At 52.8% G+C, this 18,594-nt stretch overlaps 5 protein-coding genes across 5 annotated transcripts; 4 read left to right on the forward strand and 1 right to left on the reverse strand.

The window, feature by feature from the left end:
• Nucleotides 1–317: 317 nt before the first annotated feature.
• J4E84_006403 (uncharacterized protein) lies at nt 318–2,196 on the forward strand (the record flags this gene model as incomplete). The annotated part of the gene is made up of 2 exons (XM_049388992.1): nt 318–1,128; nt 1,181–2,196. 2 exons carry the CDS (start codon nt 318–320, stop codon nt 2,194–2,196), a joined length of 1,827 nt encoding a protein of 608 aa, XP_049243266.1.
• A 1,024-nt stretch (nt 2,197–3,220) lies between these two features.
• Nucleotides 3,221–5,058, forward strand: J4E84_006404 (uncharacterized protein; the record flags this gene model as incomplete). The annotated part of the gene is made up of 2 exons (XM_049388993.1): nt 3,221–3,356; nt 3,407–5,058. The coding sequence occupies 2 exons, from the start codon at nt 3,221–3,223 to the stop codon at nt 5,056–5,058; spliced, it is 1,788 nt and encodes a 595-aa protein (XP_049243267.1).
• Nucleotides 5,059–5,440: 382 nt separating this feature from the next.
• On the forward strand, nt 5,441–6,169 carry J4E84_006405 (uncharacterized protein; the record flags this gene model as incomplete). The annotated part of the gene is made up of 1 exon (XM_049388994.1): nt 5,441–6,169. One exon carries the CDS (start codon nt 5,441–5,443, stop codon nt 6,167–6,169), a length of 729 nt encoding a protein of 242 aa, XP_049243268.1.
• A 1,140-nt stretch (nt 6,170–7,309) lies between these two features.
• On the forward strand, nt 7,310–10,610 carry J4E84_006406 (uncharacterized protein; the record flags this gene model as incomplete). The annotated part of the gene is made up of 4 exons (XM_049388995.1): nt 7,310–8,618; nt 8,668–8,900; nt 8,948–10,201; nt 10,254–10,610. 4 exons carry the CDS (start codon nt 7,310–7,312, stop codon nt 10,608–10,610), a joined length of 3,153 nt encoding a protein of 1,050 aa, XP_049243269.1.
• Nucleotides 10,611–14,286: 3,676 nt separating this feature from the next.
• J4E84_006407 (uncharacterized protein) lies at nt 14,287–17,697 on the reverse strand (the record flags this gene model as incomplete). The annotated part of the gene is made up of 3 exons (XM_049388996.1): nt 14,287–16,928; nt 16,979–17,165; nt 17,212–17,697. 3 exons carry the CDS (start codon nt 17,695–17,697, stop codon nt 14,287–14,289), a joined length of 3,315 nt encoding a protein of 1,104 aa, XP_049243270.1.
• Between the last annotated feature and the right edge of the window lie 897 nt (nt 17,698–18,594).

The following is an 18,594-nucleotide window of genomic DNA, read 5'->3' on the forward strand; positions in this document are numbered from 1 at the left end:
CGATCTGATGCTCTAGCGCGTCTGAATCGTAAACGCGACTTTGAGAACGCAGTGCATGTCGACCACGTCGTCGCAAAACGGAATGCAGATAATGGCGTATACTTCCAACACTAATTTCCATCCCATCTCTGTCGAGATAGAGAGAATTTCCTCGTTGCCATAGCAAACTCGCGCGTCGGCGCCCGCAACCCACACATATAATATTTTGATCCCACCCGACTTCTGCCTCCTCACCACATCCACACATTCGAGTAAGCCCCCTGCTTTTTGCACCTTCTCTCATATCCAGACACTCACATCGTCACAGACTAGTCACAATGCAAATTGCCACTACCCAGAAAGTCGTGAATGCGCTCTCTCCTGCCCGCCGCGTCCCCGACATGCGCCGCGCCGCAGTCAACACTAATGTCACTGCCAACCCGGTCAGGCCGCTGTACCAGCGGCTCCATCGACCAACTTCTTCAAGGACAAGGCTAGCTGCTACTCCGGTGGCGGCGAAGCAAATCAAGCCAGCACCTCGTGTGTTGGCGTCAAGGACAATCACTCGCGCTGCGGCGCAAAAGGTACCCAAGATACTTGCTAGAGCTCGAGCTGACTATAAGCAGAACGCGGATAGCAAGATCGGTAAGACGCGTATCCCGAGGCCCACGATTACGGCGGTGAAAGAGGCTAGTGTACGGAGGCAGTCGAGGCTTTGGGCGAGGATGACGAGTGTGGTTATTCGGCGTAAGATTACGGTACTCGCTGCCGAGACCACTACAGAGGCGGAAGATGATGAGGAAGAGTTATATGAGGAGGTCGAGAAGCCTACGATGGAGTTTGAAGAGCCGGCATCGGAGATCGATGAGCCCGCGGACGACGACATGGACAACACTTCGCTCATGTTCAACGACAACAGCTTCGACGACTCCGTCAGCCCTGAGCAGCAGACTTCCGCCATGAACCTCTTCGGACGGAAGATGGTCAGTATGAAACGGCTCGGTATGGGGCTGCGCACAAATCGGGATTGGTTCGTTGGACTGTCTCGCTGCCCTGACTACACCGGTGATTCGGTTGGTCTAGAGCGCGTGCGACCAAGGACTGCGGTGACGACTGAGTCTCATCTGACACAGGACGCCAGTGAAGGAGGTAAGTTCATTGAGTTCGAATCGTTTTCGCAACTAACGGCTTCCAGTTTTAGCTTTTGTCGAAAGGCCACATTCGGCGAAGGCTCCAGCTTCACGGCTGCCTGTTGTCAAGCCAAAATCTGTTGTTGTCTCCCAGAAGACTACGAAACGACAGATGACTACCTCGAAGACAACGTCAACATCATCATCGAATCGCGACGCCACGGCGTTAAAGCCACGCAAGCCGGTCGCTCCGGTGGTAGCTCTGCGCAAGACTCCGAACAAGCCAACCACTGTTGCCAAGTCGCTCCCGAAGCGGAACTTGGCTCCAGTTTCGTTGTCGAAGCGCAGAGTCAGCCGTGCGAACACGAAGAGGTCTGCAAGGAAGCCAGATGCACAGGCATCACGCAAGGCCAAGACTGTACTGAAGTCTGCCATGCGCAAGCCCAACTCCCAGGCCGTCAAGAAGCACGTTTACTACGTTGAGGGACCCATCGCGCCACGCTTCTACGACGTAGAAGAGACCGTCAAGCAGTCCGCTACTGCAGTTGATGGGTCCACAGCGTCCTTTTCCTGGGAGCCACCGACGGGCCTTCTCCACTCTCAGCCACCCTCGCCAGGCAGAGGTGCAACTCAACTCTTTGAAGGCTCCAACAGTGGCGCTCTGACCATCAAGCGACGCTTCCTCAACCGCTACGCCAGCGTCCAGCGGTACGAGGCGCGCCGCCGCCAAGAAGCGTTGGCTCGCAGCGAGCGACCAGCGCTGGGTCAGCTTGACTACGGCAACGCAGACTTCAGGATCGCCTTGCAGGCCTCCAATGTCATCACCGCAGATGACATTGGCATGATGCAGGATCTGAGCAACATCGGCAAGGCTGGCAAGTTGTGGTGCGGTAATCGGGCGATGGAAACACCGGTGCTGGTTTTCGGGTCGTTCAAGGAGCCGTTCGAAGATGCGGCTATCCCGGCGAAGGGTGTCAAGGCGTACAAGAAGCCTTTGCGATGGCCGACCACTGGGGTTGAGTCACGGTTAGAGAAGTTTGCGGACGAGCACCTGAAATGTCTTCAAGGTGCCGATTTGGTGATCTGAGAGATGGGCCTATTGGAGGTAAGAGACTTCCAAAGCGGTTCTACATTCTTCGCTAACGACGATTATCAAGGCTTTGGTTGCGGACGAGAAAGGAGCGCTATGCAAGAGATGGAATGAGATGATGGGAAGATTGATGGAGGTCCGGTAAGATAGGTGGGTTTACGCTAACGATCACCAGCCCGTAACAAAGCCGGGGCGTCCTTTTCGACAGGGCGGGGCGAGTGGTGGGACCCCGCATTTATCGCGAACGCTATTACGACTTGGAAACCGATGCAGTGGGACGCGAGCGTCTGGGTGGAGGTGCGGCAGACTCGCACAGGTGTGATAACGGTTCTGTTGGCTTTGATGTTGGAGGATTGCGTTTGGGCGATTTTCACATTTTGTATACCGTTCTTGTTTGCTTACTACTCATTCTTCTTTTCGTCGTAGCGCAATGCACTATACATGTTCATCTTCCTCTACGTACGAACCTGTTCTGAAGTCCGGGGCTTCCAGGATCCAGGTCTTGGGGATTTCGGAGTTGGCATGCCGCATCTGGCCCGTTACCGGTATCATCATCACCGTCATCGGTCCGCCCATTTTCCCGTTAGTATGAACTCGACTATGGATAGCTCGGCTCCCAGGGAACTGTAGTCGCTCCTCTAAGCGCCAGTTGAATTGGTTTATCAACACCCCAAGCCCACGTGTTGACGGCAATGTCATCGAATTCATGCAGAAGGCAACGCCGAGTTCCAGGTCTCCGTGCAACGTTCCTGCGTCCTGTAAGCCCACGTCGCACGTGTGTTGCTCATTGGTGAATTGTTATCAGGCACAGCAATGCGCCAAACCTCAAGAGGCAGTTGCCGAGAATTAAGCACGGCCACCGCCAAGGTCGCCAAGGCTGAAATGCCGTGACTGCAGCTACTGAGGCGGCGGCGTCCGCTTTGTTTGCGTGGTACAAATAGTGACAGGCTGCCAGAAAGGAGGCTTACTGTCGTGCTCGTGCCTCTTCTCACCAACTCCACCAAGCCCAGTCGGAGTGAAGATGAAGTTCGCCACTGGATCTAGCGCGTCACTTATCGCCGTCTCGGCGCTGACGGCGATCGCTCAAGCAGAAGACGCGCTGTACAGCAAGCGTATGGTGAAGCGAGGTATCGATGCGGATGGAAACTACAACATCTGTAAGTCAGCATGTGTTGACTCCAACATTGCTTCTGCTCACGTGATTCAGCATTCTTCCACATCAACGACGTGCATGCCCACCTTGATGAGTTCAGCTCCTCAGGAACCGACTGCACCAGGCCCGAGCGCGGCTGCTATGGTGGTTACGCGCGTGTGAAGACCGTCATCGAGGAGCAACGCCCCAACTACGAGGACAGTCTTTTCTTGAACGCCGGTGATGAGTTCCAGGGCACTCTGTTCTACGGCTACTACGGCGGTGAGAAAATTGCGGAGACTCTGAACCAGCTCGGATTTGATGCCATGACTCTCGGCAACCACGAGTTTGATGGCGGTGATGCGGCGCTCGGAGAATTCCTGGTCAACCTCACATTCCCCATCGTCAGCGCGAACGTGCATTCCGAAGACGAGAACGTCAACAAGACTGTCAAGCCATACACCATCTTCGAGGAGCACGGCTTGGCGCTGATCGGTGTCACTGCGGAGGAGACTGGCAGTCTCAGCAACGCCGATGTTACCACCGTCTTCTCCAACACCGTTGAGGCCGTCCAAGGTGCCATCGATGAGATCAAGGCCACTACCAACATCACCAGGATCGCTGCTCTCACTCACATTGGCTACGACAAAGATCAGGAGCTGGCCAAGGCTACTACTGGTCTCCAGCTCATCATGGGTGGCCATAGCCACACCCTTCTCGGTGACATGGAAGATGCTGAAGGCAAATACCCAACCATTGTTGAGAACCAAGATGGCGACGAGGTCTTCATCGTTACTGCCTACCGTTGGGGTGAGTACCTCGGCTACATCGATGTTACCTACGACCCCCAGGGCAAGATCCTTGCTTACCATGGCGCTCCGATCCACCTCACCAACACTACCGAGCAGGATGAGGACCTCCAAGAGCAGATCGAGGAGTGGCGCATCCCCTTCGAGGAGTTCGCTGCTGAGGTGCTTGGTACCAGCGAAGTAGAGCTCGACCAGACGACCTGCCAACAACAAGAGTGTCTGCTCGGTGACTTCATGGCTGATGCTATGCTCGCCTACCGCAAGAACAACACCGATGACGTCGACTTTGCTCTCATCAACGCTGGTGGTATCCGTGCCACCATTGATCAGGGTGACATCACCCGCGGCGAAGTCTTGACCTCGTTCCCCTTTGGTAATGCTATTGTTCAGGTCGAAATCGATGGCAAGACCCTCTGGGAGTCTTTAGAGGGTATCGTGACCGGTGTCAACGTCGGCAATGGCAGGGAAGTCACCTCCTTCTTCCAGGTCAGCACCGGCATCAAGGTCGAATACAACCCCGAGAATGCCAACAACTCCAAGCTGGTCTCTGTCACCATCGGCGACGAGCCTCTCAACAACGACACTACCTACCAGATGGTCACTCTTGACTTCATCGCTGGTGGCGGTGACAACTTCTTCGAGCCATCAACCGACTTCATCACCCTGGACACTCAGGATGAGGTACTCACTTCTTACATCTTGAGCCAGACACCAGTAAACATCGAGCTCGATGGACGTATCGAGGAGGTCGACGGCCAGAGGGAGGACACTCCCGGAGCTGGTAACGGTACCAGCAACGGCACCTCACCCACGACTGGTGCACCGCCTCAGCAGACTGAGAACGCAGCTACACGCCTTGGTCAAGGCGCCGTTGGCGTTAGCGTCTTTGGTGTTCTTGCCGGACTGTTCATGCTATGAGCTTGGAGCGATCCAGAGGCACGGGGTGCATGATTCGATGTGAATGATATAATAAAACCATTAATGAAATATTTACTGTCATCAGATGCATCGCATTTTCACTCTTGTACAATCGTTTTCATCTTTCGTCAACTATTCGCTACCAGTAATGCAAGACAGCGAGCCACATGCGCCCGTACAGTACAAACCTCCGATGCGAGCGCACCAGAAAGCATAGTCTCGCTCCAGTCAGATCAACATGGAAGTGAATGACAGGGTCAGTAGGTCGTGTGCAAAGCACCTTCTGGCTACAATAGCTTTTGGTTGCTTTACCTAATCACGTTCGCTCAACAGAAACGCCTATCCAACTCAACTCCGATAGTCGCACTATACTCATCAAGGTATGCCTAGACGCGACAAGAAAAGCGAACTCAGAGTTGTCGTGGGGCGTCTGAGAGGAGTGAATGACATAAGAATCGGCACGCCGGCACACCCGCCTTCCTTCTTGCCACCCAATACCACTCCAGTCGCGAAACGCAAACCTAGCATCACGGAATACACATTTGAGCAATATCAAGCTGCCAATCTCAACGATGACGAGAAACACGCCGTCATCGGCAAGCTCCGCGGTGAGCTGCCCATCATTGATCGCGATGAGGTCGACGAGGTTCTTCTCCGTTCGATGGCACAGCAGCTTGATCTGGCGGTGTTCCCGACTTGCAAGATGATGCAGGTTGATCCGGCAGCGGTCAAGCGTATGCTAGATGACCAGTTTCGCAAGGCGTACGGAGCGGAGGTTGAGGCTAGCGTGACGAGGAAACTAGGGCTGTGCCGTGTTGAAGATGTTGAGCTGGCAGTGGCTGCGGAGAGGATACGTATCAGTACTAAGAAGAAGGGTAAGAGGCAGAAACTGGGGAAGAGTGAAGAGATGCTAGTAGAAGAGGAGGAAGACGCCGTTGCGACTGCACCATCTCCGCCGACCAAGGAGGTGAAGACGGCGCCAAAAAGCATTGAGAATGAGATCAAGGCCCATATCGCACGCCGGAAGCGAGCAAAGCAGGGGGTAAAGATGGTGATGCTGCGTTCGGAAGCTGTTTCGCAGGAATGGGAGAAGTTGAGTAATGCGACGTAGCATCATCTGCCCGAGCACCCAGGTAGCCGCCCATGATAATGATACCTTCGGGAGAAAAAGTTGGACTAGACAGTGGTTGTTGAATATCTTCATATACATCGCCATCCCCTCTCAATTTGTTGTGCGCCGTGTGGACATTCCAGTCGAGGCTAGTGCGCAATGGACGCTGATTTCTCTGTTTTAATGCTGAGCTTCCAAGCCAGTCGGATCCGGACGCGCTGCAGCACTAAGGTGGCCCACATTTGTACTCATTACTGAGTCGCTGTATACACGCTTAGGTATCATGTTTCAGCAAGTAAGTGCTATGCAAGATAATAACTACTTCTACCCCTACTTCTTTCTTTTGAAATGCGACATAAGATGTGGCCACCTAGTGCCAAGGTGTCGACGCGTGACGTCATGTCTGTGCTTTTTCGTCTCCGGATTATCCAAGACGCGTTCCTCCTCGCGTGATCCTCACCCACTTCATACCCCTACACACGGCTCAACACGCGGATCTGGAATCACATTAGACCTCACAAATGACGCATTGATTCGCCTATACGAAGTCCGACGTCCCCCTTCCTGCTTCGGCCATTGCACGGTACTGTGCAACGATGCGAACCTTGGAAGTCATGTCTATGCTCTTCACATCCGGAGACAGCGCGTCATTGACGGAGATATCACAATGACCGTGATGAACTGCACGGCGTGGTGCCCTTTTGGGCCATAGGAGGAAGCTCATCGTTCAATTTGCTATGTTTCAGCTATCGCTTGCTGCCGTGGTCATTCGCATCCACCATTTTCGGTATTTTACAAATACATCTGCTGAACTCAGTACGAAGCCGCTTGCTTGGAAAGAAAGTTCATGCCTTCGAGTCCACTGCCGCTGTCTGTCTAGTCTTCAAGCATAGCGTGTAGCAATCAGCTTGTGAGCTCTACAGTCGTCATCTGGCGTATGCGTTCCTTCAGCAACAGATGCGGCTGATCTAGTGCGAAGCTCGCGTGCGCAGCAAAGCTACAAACAGGGTGGGCTGGTGACATTGAAAAACAGCGACGAGCAAGCAGCCTTGATGGCATAAAACATGGCCAAGTTCTTGTCGAGATGTCTCCACCAGTCCACAGTCTCTTCTCACATCTGAAAATAGGCAGATGGCAACTATGGCAACCACAGCGACCTCTCCAGACAATGACCCGTCTATCAGCATCCCTTGGAATGTGCAACCACCAAGCCCTTCGGCCATCTGCAGGATCGACTACCCCATCACCGAGACGCCGGAAATTTTTGTGATTCCCATCAAAATACTTAGCGGCGGACGAAAGCTTCCTACAGCAAAACCTGTCAACAGCCAACGACTCAGGAAAGTGGCTATATCTGAATACGTGAAGAAGGCTTTCAAGCAGTACGAGCATCGCTATGCTGTTCAATTTCGAGCTGAGGCAGCTATAGTAGATGAGGCGGGGCTTCAAGAAGCTCCTGTCGATCACTTGCTCTTACTCAAGCTTCCAAGCGAAACGCGTGATCAGATGTCCGCCAAAATCCAGGAACAACGCAAGGGCAGAGTTCGCATCCAGACGAAGAAAGTTGTTGTCGAGACGAACGGCACACGCAGTAACGAGGAGATCAAGTGCATTATCGACGCAGAGGCCCTCGTTCTCGATGGGTTGGACCACAACACGGCCGCAGACTATTGGAAGAAGCTTGACATCCTACTACAAGCGTTTGTTCGCAATACTACGTTTGAGAAAGCGACGACCACGAAGAGCAAGGGCATTTTAATTCCAATCTCTTCCTCGAAGACTTTCTCACGAGACCCAGGACCTGGAGACGTCACCGAGACTCCTCCCGTCACATCTACGGAATCTGCCCCTGCAGTAGCCAACATCGCCTCGATCAAGTCTGCCAGCCATATCCAGGATGCGATCAAGGTCGACGGGTTCCTTCGCACATTGGTGAAGTTGGATCCAAACCTGAAGAAGCTGCATCTGGAGCTCGATCTCGTGCCTGGAGTCAAGGCGAACACTTCCTTAGCAGACATTGTTACGAGTGTCTTCGGGCGCGCGATTCAGGGACCGAGTGTTCATCATCATTTACCAACAATTCGAGCGATGCTCATAGGACTGGAAGTCGATCGTAACTACACTCCTCCTGCCGCGAACGGGCTTGAAGATACAGGCGAGGTGCAATCGTCGAACCTTAACAACAATGCATTCCCACAGTCTTCACCTAGATCAGGCTCTGGTGCTAGTTCACGGAAGGCTTCCAAGCCTCTTGGCGAGCTCAATTCAAGCGATGTCAACATGAAAAGGTCACCTACAGCGATGACTGCGAATACCGGCCACGTTCAGCACGATGATGCAGCCCGCTCCTGCCGCTATGTTGTTTCCGATATCCAACTGGCTGGCGATGTGCCTGACTTCGTTTGGAAAGATGGGAAGCGGTATTCCGTTGCCAAGTACTTCAGAGAGAGTAAGCGTTATCATCCGAAGTCCTCGTATCATGCTAACTTCCATGACAGAGATAAATGTCAAGATTGAGCGACACGATCTTCCACTGGCGAAAGTAGGGAACGACTCATGGGTGCCTCTCGAGATGCTCGTCACACACGGTACTCAGGCTTTACCTACCTCTACCCTCAGCCTCGGATTGCTCAACGACGTTCTCAAAGGCGACAACCTTCAGATGCAACATGAGAACTTTGCAGACTTTGCAGCAAGTGTTGTCACGCAGATGGGTTCCTTTGAGTCTTCAGTAAGATCAACTTCCCAATGTCAAAGAGTGGACTAACGAATCCATAGAAAGACTCAACTATCCCCGAGGGCTTCATGAACGTTCGTGTAGAGGACGGCACCGTCGTCACACTATTGCCCAAAGATTCGAAACCTCGCGCACATACAGCAAGAGATCCGTTGCCGCGGGCGACCGGATCGAAAGTCAAGATGGGCTTACTCTACGTCAAAGCGAAAAGCACGAAGCGGGAAGACGCCATAGACTTCATTGAAAAGGTCGCTGAGGCACTCTGCCTTCCTGGACAGAAACACAAGCATCATGGCGATCAAGCATTGCAGATCCTTCAATTCGACGAAGACTCACAGCCGCGCGTCTTGACAGCAGTCGTCTCGGATGTGAAGCCTCTAATACTGACAGACTGTCAGCAAGATGAAGCTGTAATGGCCATACGAGACAAAGGGCTTACGTCCATTCTTGCCATCATTGACGAGAAGGGTCGTAGCAAGCAGGAAGTACGCGCCGTCCGTGCTGAGCTGCACAAGTTTGGCAATCGAAAGGCTGGCGCAGCGACCCATTGCATGACTGCTCGAACACTCAAGGCACTACTCGACCGCAATAAGAACGTCCAAAATTACTTCCCGATCGGCACTCTTCGGCATCTCAACGGTATGCAAGGCGGTCGGAACTTCAACGTCGAACCGTTCATGTCTCTCTCTCAGAATGAGAACATGATGATAGTCGGTGCGCATGTTTCCCATCCAGCCTCTCACGCCTCCAAGAACTGCCCTTCGGTTGCTGCGGTGGTTGGCAGTTTCGATGCACAGTTTACGCAATATCCTGGATCCGCACGTATTCAGTCTACTATCCGCCGAGTTCAGGACAAGCAAGGCCACTTGAAGTACCACCTCGACCCGCAGATTCAAGACCTGCAGGAAATGATGGAAGAGCGCATTGCAGCATGGCAAACCAAGCATGCTGGAGGTTCTCCCCATATCATCTTCTACCGCGACGGCATGAACATTATGAAAGGGCAGTTCATTGATAGCGAGGTGCAGAGCATCATCACAGCTGAGGCTAAGGCTATTGTCAAGGCCATCGAAGCAAAAGCTCCGGGAGTTCGACCCTCGCTCAGCTACATTCTAATCAACAAACACTCCGTCGCCGGTGATGACTACGGGCGCAACGTTGAAGCATACCTAGCCGAGCAGAGCATCACCAGGTTCTCCCCTGCGTTGGATCACGCAATCAAGAGCAGATACGACTATCATATCATGCCCCAGGTGGAGAACTCAGTCCCAGTCCAAGTCGACTATGCGGCACTAGTAAGTCTGAAGAACGAGCATCTGAACTGATCAAAATACTGACATCGCACAGACTGAGTATCTCAACGTCAACTATCAGCTTTCCAATACAGCTATCCCTGCTATCGCACTACCAGTCCACTACGCCAAGAAACTTGCTCTCCGTGTGTTCGACTACTTCCATTACGCGATCACCAACAAATATGACGCTGTCTCCAGTGTTGTTCGTCGTGCGAAGCATCCCGCCGCAGAGGAGAATCTAAACGACGACCGCATGGTAGAGCTCACTCGCGCATATCTTCTCGCGGATGATGAGCTGAAAGACGCAGACGCCAAGACAGGTGATAACAGATCATCCTCAAAGGAGAAGGAGACGCCTCGCGCCAATCCTTGGCCGGAGTCTCTGGACGAGACCATGTTCTACCTCTGAGCATCTCAAGCCGGTGCGCAGTGGCAGAGGTCTGGCCTTCACCCCGCCTTCGCGAGTGCTACTTGGCTTTCGATCTTTTGTTCCCGATATCGAATCTTCCATGCCACTCTTCCGGGAGGCATATCACCCTCACTTCTTTCCTATGTTCGCGTATCCACCACCTCATTCGCTCCCCACCCCCCTCCTGCCCACACATTTCTTCCTTTCCTTTGTTGGCCTTGTCCTTTGCGATCTCTTACCGCCCCACACCCCCTTTCCCTGCCCACACCATGCCCGTTTTCCTTGGTCCGTCTCGATCCCTGTCTTGCGTTCTGATTTCCGCGCTGCTTCAACTGTTGGCCTCACACAGGTCCTCTAGTTAGTCACTCATTCAAAAAGAATACCAGTCACTCCTTTGAAAGCGCGTACGTCTTACCGTGATATGAGTTCTTGAGAGCCTCGCACAAGCCAATGCTGGCACTTGTAAGAGTCTTGGTGCGCTAAAACATGGTGTCATAAACTAATCTACCACCTTGTAGAAGAAGAAAACTAAACAGGTCTGCCGACTACATCAATACAAAAGCTTGCAAAGTAGGTGACCTAACGTCAACGTAGACTCTACGCTGTTCGGTTTTCTTCTAGGTTAGCATATCGAACTAATCTATTATGTAAGACCATGCCGAATGTCAAGCACATGTGGGTGTTATATTCGTGGTCCCTCCAGCGACGACGCCAGTGATTGATGTCACGATATGCTTGGGTCGGCTTAACGACTCCAAACAGCGACAGAACGGAGTTTATCCTAGTACAATCTCTTTCCACTTCATCGGTCTGCGACACGACTTGAACACGCCTTCTCGCTGGAGATAGCCAGATCCAATCCTCTCGGCGATATCCCCGTTCCACTCGATCATAATGACTCTGTACTTTTCGGATGGAATGTAAGAGCTGCTCCTCCACCGTTCGCAGCTCAGATCTCCCTCTTCGTAGATAAGGATGAACTCGTGACATGACCGAGGTGTCTCCACGTCTTCTAAAACGGGCTTACGGTCGAAATCGCAACTTCCGACTGGATTGCTCTCTGAGTCCAACAACTCGCCTCCCCTGCCTTCTGTATTGTGGCGAACCTCGTAACAAACCGAAACTGTCCAGAAATGCAGTAATGGCAACTTTGTGCGAGTCGCGAGCGGTGCCTGATCAAAGGAATGACGATATGACTTGGAAGGAAGGGTGTTGCATGGCAGTCCTGGAAATCTAGCCTCGTGTGCCTCAGTAGCGGAACTGACACCATCAGTAGGCCTTCCGCCGCAAAGCCACCGAGGTTCATGTGCAGTGTTTTGGTTGTTCCAGACGTAATAGACTATCCAGGTTGCATGCTTCAGGTATAGTTGCATAAGCTCCATCTCCGAGGCCTTGTGCACCCATTCTCGATGCTCATCGTCCGGATATCGCTTTGCGTCCCCATATAGATGTACATAATCAAGCCCTTCGCGGACGTAAGTCAAACGACCACTCCAACCAGCCCAGGTCCAGCTGGAAAATTCTTGACGTCGCTTTAGCCTAGAGCCCTGCCAAAAGAGGGCGTGGTCGAAGTAATCAACAGGCAAGCCCTGAAAGCATTCTCCAACGTCAATTCTCTTTAACACACCTGACAGAGCATCCAATACGTCTTCGCTCTTCGTAATGTTGAGTCGAGAGTATTTTGACAATGCCCATCGGTAATCAGTATGGGGCAGGTGGCCACGTAAACGTCGTTTGAGAGAAAAGGGAAATTCGGTCTTTTCCTTAGATACGCGCAGCCTATCCGACGCGTATCGTGACTCATATTCTTCTGGACCGTCTTCGGTGTAACTAGCCTCGTCGCATAGAAAGTAGACCTGATCATTGGGCGCGAAGATCAGTAGACGAGGTGCCAGCTGGAACTCTTGGAATCTATCTGCGTGAGCTGGTCTCCGATGTCTGTTGCTGTGGGCTTACATACGTCCACGCTCGCTTACAATACGTTGTCTTTCTAAAGAAGTACTCAACGTCGAAATGTGCTAGAAGCGTCACCTCCGGGGAGATCTCGCGGGTAACCTGTTTACAGTGGCGTTTGGTGCTAACGCCTCTAAGCGCGTCGTCGGCGCTATTGCATGTACCCGCAACGACGGTAAGTAGAGACCCAGAATAAATGTTGTCCATGTTGGAAATCGCCGCTTGCCTTACAGCAGCATCGTCGGATACGATACAAAGAGCATCTACCCAGAGGTACCTTTCGCCCAACTTTTCAACCAATATCATGGCATCGCGGATCGTGGCAGGAATGCATGCATCAGATAGACTATCTTCTCGTGAAAGCTCAAGAAGATTATCTTTTCTGAGCTGCACTTGAGTAGCATTTCCCCACACATAACTGAGAGCTATGTAGCGGCAGGTCTCGGGCGCGGGAACAAGACACTTGTGTAAGACGTCAATCACGAGAAGCCCCTCTTTCGAGATTTCGCTCTCCGCTGCTGATCGCTCTCGACAATGGGGGTGTTGGGTTTCGCAGCGTGCGATCCAATGTCGAATTAGATCGTAGTCCAGGAACGAAGGGGTTTGGGGAAGCAGGCGACTGAAGTAGGGGTATTTCGTAGTGTTCTCTGCAGCCGGTAAGATCCCACCAACCAAATCCAGGTCATCAAAATCCAGCGCAATCCGGGGCTGTATTCTTGACCCAGTATGTGTCTCCACCTCCGTGTAAGATCCGCTAATACAGATTGTGAGATCATCGTCAGTAGCGTTGCGAGATGTTCCGCGAAGAACAGTCGCTTCCAATAATTCCGAAGTGAGGTGACATATGTCGCATTCCAGCGGCTTCAGCGAAACGCCGCATTTGTGTCGGTGACATGGCTTCTCACCATCTGCGAGTGCAAAAAAGCTTTCGGGAGTGATCTCGAGTTGAGCGCATCTTTTACAGAACTTCATGATAACATATAGAGTAGAAACGAAGAAGAAAGGGGGGTGATGCCTCTGAAGAGCAATGAGGGGCAGTTTCGACCCCACCAAATTGCGGGCATGAGGCACAGCAAGACACCTACATCAGATCTAACTCTATCCATACATGATGGGCAGGGCATGCGTAGCCGCCAAAGGCGGCTCTGAAAGCTAAGCCCTCGAAACGACAATAACGTCTGAAAGTGGTTCAGCTGCTGAAGGGGAAGGCATCGTGAACGCTGACGAATGTATCCTGGGTCTACGACGACATGAAGATAACCGGTAGTAAGATATTGCCAGCCAACACGAAACAACTAGAGGTAAGGTCGATGAAGGGTGCATTGTTGGATGGTGTGAAGATTTGTCGCGGATGAGGAAAGCGCGAAGGCCACAGTGAGGCTGCGGCGGATGCTGCTAAGCCTCGCGCTATGACATCACCGACCCCTTTCACTCGTGCCACGAATCCCTCGAGAAATCACGCGCAAGGAGTTTGTTATGCACGCGCGAGTTGGGTATATCATGATAGTTAAATGGGAGACATGAAGAGCATCTATACTTGCAGTCGAACACTGCGGATCAAATTGCTGCGCTATTTAACTCCACGTGACTTCTAAAGACCATGCCCAGCATCGACGAAATAACAACAAAAGTCTAGCCAAAGCAATATCAATCTGAAAGCAACCGAACTCCAAATAGTACGTTCTCATCTTCATCGAACCCCGACAATACGCTCCCATTTCGCTCAGCTCAATGTCCCCTGGCGACTCCTCTCCACGCCTGCCGGCGCCGTGCCAATTTGGCTCACGAGCTCCGCTTCATCGGCCCGATTCAATTTAGAATCAAGCGCATCATCCAGACCAGTATTCCTCTTGCGCATCGGACTCGTCGCATCTGCCGCACTATCATCAACATCGAGTTCCTTTTCCTTGCGTCTGATCGTACCCATGCTTGCTACACTTGCATCGTCGCCATCGAACTTCTTCTTGGTCTCGCCCTCACTGTTTTGCACTTCGATGGTGACATCGGTGTTGTCTCTGCTGAAGACACGGAGACCGACGACACACACAGCGTTCCAGGGGTCGCGCTCGAACTCATCTTCTTCTTCGACGTAGGGGTACCGCGTGTTGTTGTTGTAGCCGACATAGCGCTGGCGTTCGGAGAACATGCGCGGAATGTCATCTTCATCGTCGGAGAGATCCGAGTCGAGCGAGCAGGGGCCATCGAGATCAGAATCCCAGGAGTCGTCGGATATATCGTCGGGCGAGTGCATTCCGTGCTGTGCGCGGTGGGAGTACTCGCTAGCACTTCGTCCGCGAGTGACCTGAATACCGGGTCGAATACCCGGGATGGGGGTTAGTGTGGCTCGTCGAACGCCAGTTGATGGTCGGTGCTCAGGACGTGGACTGTATGTCCTTTGACCGGGCGTTCCAGGGCGAAACTCATCAGTCAGAGGCGTGGGGACAGGCGTCGGCAATGGCGTAGGAATTGGCGAATCCGTCATCTGGCCTTCGTTGTACCCGTCGCGACCTTGGTATGTGCCAGGGAGTTCGACGTTGTAGCCACCGCGACCCTGAAGCTCTCCAGGCATGTTTTGATTGTAACCTCCGCGACCCTGGAGTTCTCCTGGCATATTCTGATTGTACCCACCTCTGCCTTGCAACTCGCCAGGCATGTTCTGGTTGTATCCTCCTCTACCCTGCAGCTCTCCAGGCATATTCTGATTGTAGCCTCCGCGCCCTTGAAAGCCCTGACTATGGGTCGCAGGAGAAGGTTGGGGACTGTGGTGGTATCCACCACGTCCCTGAAGGATTGCAGCTTCGGGGATCGCAGAGCCATGGCTGTCGCGATTGTAGCCGCCACGACCCTGCAATGCTCCGGGAAGCGATGCATTGTAACCATCACGACCTTTGTTGTATCCGCTCCGGCCGCTAAAACCGCCACCTGGACTAGCCGAGCGCTCACGGAGTGGGTCAAGGCTCGATGCACGATGGTGCCTGGAGACCGCTTGGTGAACAGGCTTAGCGTCTTCGTCGCCGGAAGTGCGGTTATCTTCCTCGACATTTATCCCAAGACCAGACAGGCTTTCGAGCTTCCTCTCGACTTCCGTCATATCGCCAGATCGATTGAGTTTGCGCGTTTCTTTCGCAGCTTTCTTCAGATCACGCAGCTCAGCCTTTTGGCGTAATCTCTTACGACGTTGATGAGCGTGCTTCATCTCGGCCTTCTTGCGCTCAACTTTCTCCTCTTTGTCACGTTTGGCCTTGTCTTTCTCTTGCTCCCGGAACTGTCCTTTGGCATGCGCGAGATCGTAAGACAGCCCGATCGAGAGCAGTTTCTCGCGCCGTTTGGTACAGGTCATCCGAATGACTTCATCAGGTGTCGGATTGTCAGGAATTCTGGTCGCTTTGATCTTGAGCAGGACGGTATAATTACCAGGCTCAAGATCCAGCTCGGTAGAGACAGAGCGCGTCATGTAGTACGTGCCGTTGCTGCGAACGATGTACTCTTCTTCGTCGTCTTTGTGGAGCCGGAACTGTAGGTTAAACTCATACTGACCTTCCAGACCTTGGTAGTAGCGATCATCAAGCTGGCTAAGCACGATGACTACGGGGCCGCCCTTCGCGAGATGTATCTTGAATTTGGTGTCGAGGTAGTCGACGCTCCACGGAACGTTGACACTTGTCCACTGCTGAGAAACCGTCCATTCCGGACCGAACAGTCGTGTACGGTCAAAATGCTGGTAGGTACGCAGAAGGTCCTTGTACGAGATCCAGAAGACACCGTCGTCCCCGAATTTGTGGTCGAGCTTCTTCATCCATTCCGGAGTCCATTCTTCTGAACCGTCGCTCCAGCGACCAGTCCACTCGGTGCGGCCCCAGGGGTTCCGAAGCTTCAGCAGGCGCTGGCCATCGATCTCGCGTGCTTCCATGACGGAGTATGCATGTTTCTCCTGGATACCTTTGCGAGCGCCGTAAATACCGCCCATCTGGCCACATCCGAAGAGAAACGTCTTATTGACGTTCATGAGCTCTTCGTGCCAGAACTTGTCCTTATCCAAGATGTCGGTTGCAAATATTTCAGACGTGACACCTCCAGTCAGGTCCTCGATGCCTTCGCCTACAAAGCCACCATTAATGGCACTGTAGTCGCCGTGTGCTTTGGCAAAAGCCTTTTCCAGCAGTGGCAGCCATGTTTCATTGGGATCGCTGCATTGCGCGAAGTACAGGGCCCTGGAACCGGTTTGCATGACAGTCCGGTATTCATCTTCGGGGCTTTTCCGGTTCTGAAGTTCCAACCAGTGGGAGCGCTCAAGTTTCGCTTCGTCAAAGTCCTCCTTGATGAGATATAGCTTGTCATCGATGACCTCGGATATCCATTCGCCATCTGAGATAAGTCAGCTTGTGAGCTACCCGACTATATAGTCATGTCTTTACCTCTGTGGAAGACAAATCCGTACACGCCGACCTGCTCATCGCGCGCAACGCACACCCGCTGTATCAATTCTTCCTTGTTCGAGATCGTCGCCAGTGCCGACATGAACCAGCAGTCACCGTCGTTGCCCTGTCGTACATCGTTTGCGGTGGCGCCTTCGATGAAAAATCGTGGTTCATCGAAGATGTCCTATGACGAGTTAGGCATGCGACGATAGTGGGGTGGTAATACATACCTCGACTCTCTTAACCGACAAAGGATGGAAGTCGGCATTCTCTTCATTGAGCCCAGTCAAGCAGTCGGCGGGAGTGTCTGGAATAAGCTGCGACCGTTTGAAGTCGGCCTCTATATCGAAATGTGGATCTCTGTATTTCTGGTTCAGTCGCCGGCACTCTTTGACGATCTTTGCGACCTTTCTGGTGCATGCTTCCTTGGCCTCCTCGTAGGATGCAAGCGCATTGACCCCGGGTATGGACCCTCTCGGCGCATGTGCGGCTGCACGTTTCGCATACAAATTGTCGGGTAAGATCGTAAAGATCTTACCGGGGTGTTTGGTCGTAAATTTGTTCCAGAACTCGTCGATGTTCCTCTGAGGAGCTTGTTTTCTGACCGGCAAGCGTGGCCGTAGCGCAGGAGCAGGCGTATCTTGAACCATGCTGGGCGCCCTAGAGTGTGGAGTGGTGATGTTGATGAAGTCGTTGTGAGTACCATTCGATGCCATTGTCAATTGTGTGCCGCGGCCCAAATGCTCAGGGGCTGGCTATGCTTCTTGGGGCGTACGGCGTCCATTGGGGGCTCAGTCGTTAATAAATGATTTGGGATGACGATGAAATTCTCAGCCCCCATCGAAGCTTCATACAGCTGCCATGTATGGTGTGGTATTTCGAGAGCCTGTAAGAAAAGAAGTGGGTCAGTCAGACACGAGGCGTTGCTCGGCGCTGCCGCAGGGCCCCCGCTCGCCATGCCGCTGCGAATCAGCTTGCCGCGGAGCTTCCGAACCCATGCTCGCGGCCGTCATCAAGCGGAGAGGCAGATACAACGGCGATCGGCTGCAGCTGCACTGGCCTGCGTCTTCAGCTGCAGACAAGGACCGACGACGAGTAAGAGTGTTGGGTTGGGACGCGACGCAGTAGGGAGGCTCTCGTTCTCTGGAAACGGCTCAGACGGCCAATGCGCGCAACTAGATTAGCCTGGGGGCGGCCGGCTAGCCTATTCTAGCTGACTACGGGTGGAAGCCTGACCGACTTCTTGTCTTGTCATATTACCAGTAAACGGTCATCTGGTGATGGTTTAGAGGTGAGCAACGTGTTCGCCGAATCTGCCTGCATATGGTGGTGGTGCTATGACGCCTCTCACATCTTGGTACCATCACCGTGCGGCGTTCGCGATGGTCTGATCAAGCGTTTCTTTGCAGACTGACAGGAGTAGCACCCAGACATGTGAAACGTTCCATCTGCGTGTTCAGCTCATGAGATGATAATTTTGGAGCTGTATGCCTACACCTATGGGTCATTTTGTATCCCGGTCCAGTTTACAGGAAGGGCAATGGACACGGGCGCAACACCAGCGAGGTTCGAGAACAGATTGATGCCGTACTAGGATCCACGCGAGGATGGAT

This window comes from Alternaria hordeiaustralica (assembly GCF_023758085.1).
Source record: "Alternaria hordeiaustralica strain BMP 2776 chromosome Unknown scaffold_12, whole genome shotgun sequence".
In the NCBI taxonomy this organism is placed as follows: domain Eukaryota; kingdom Fungi; phylum Ascomycota; class Dothideomycetes; order Pleosporales; family Pleosporaceae; genus Alternaria; species Alternaria hordeiaustralica.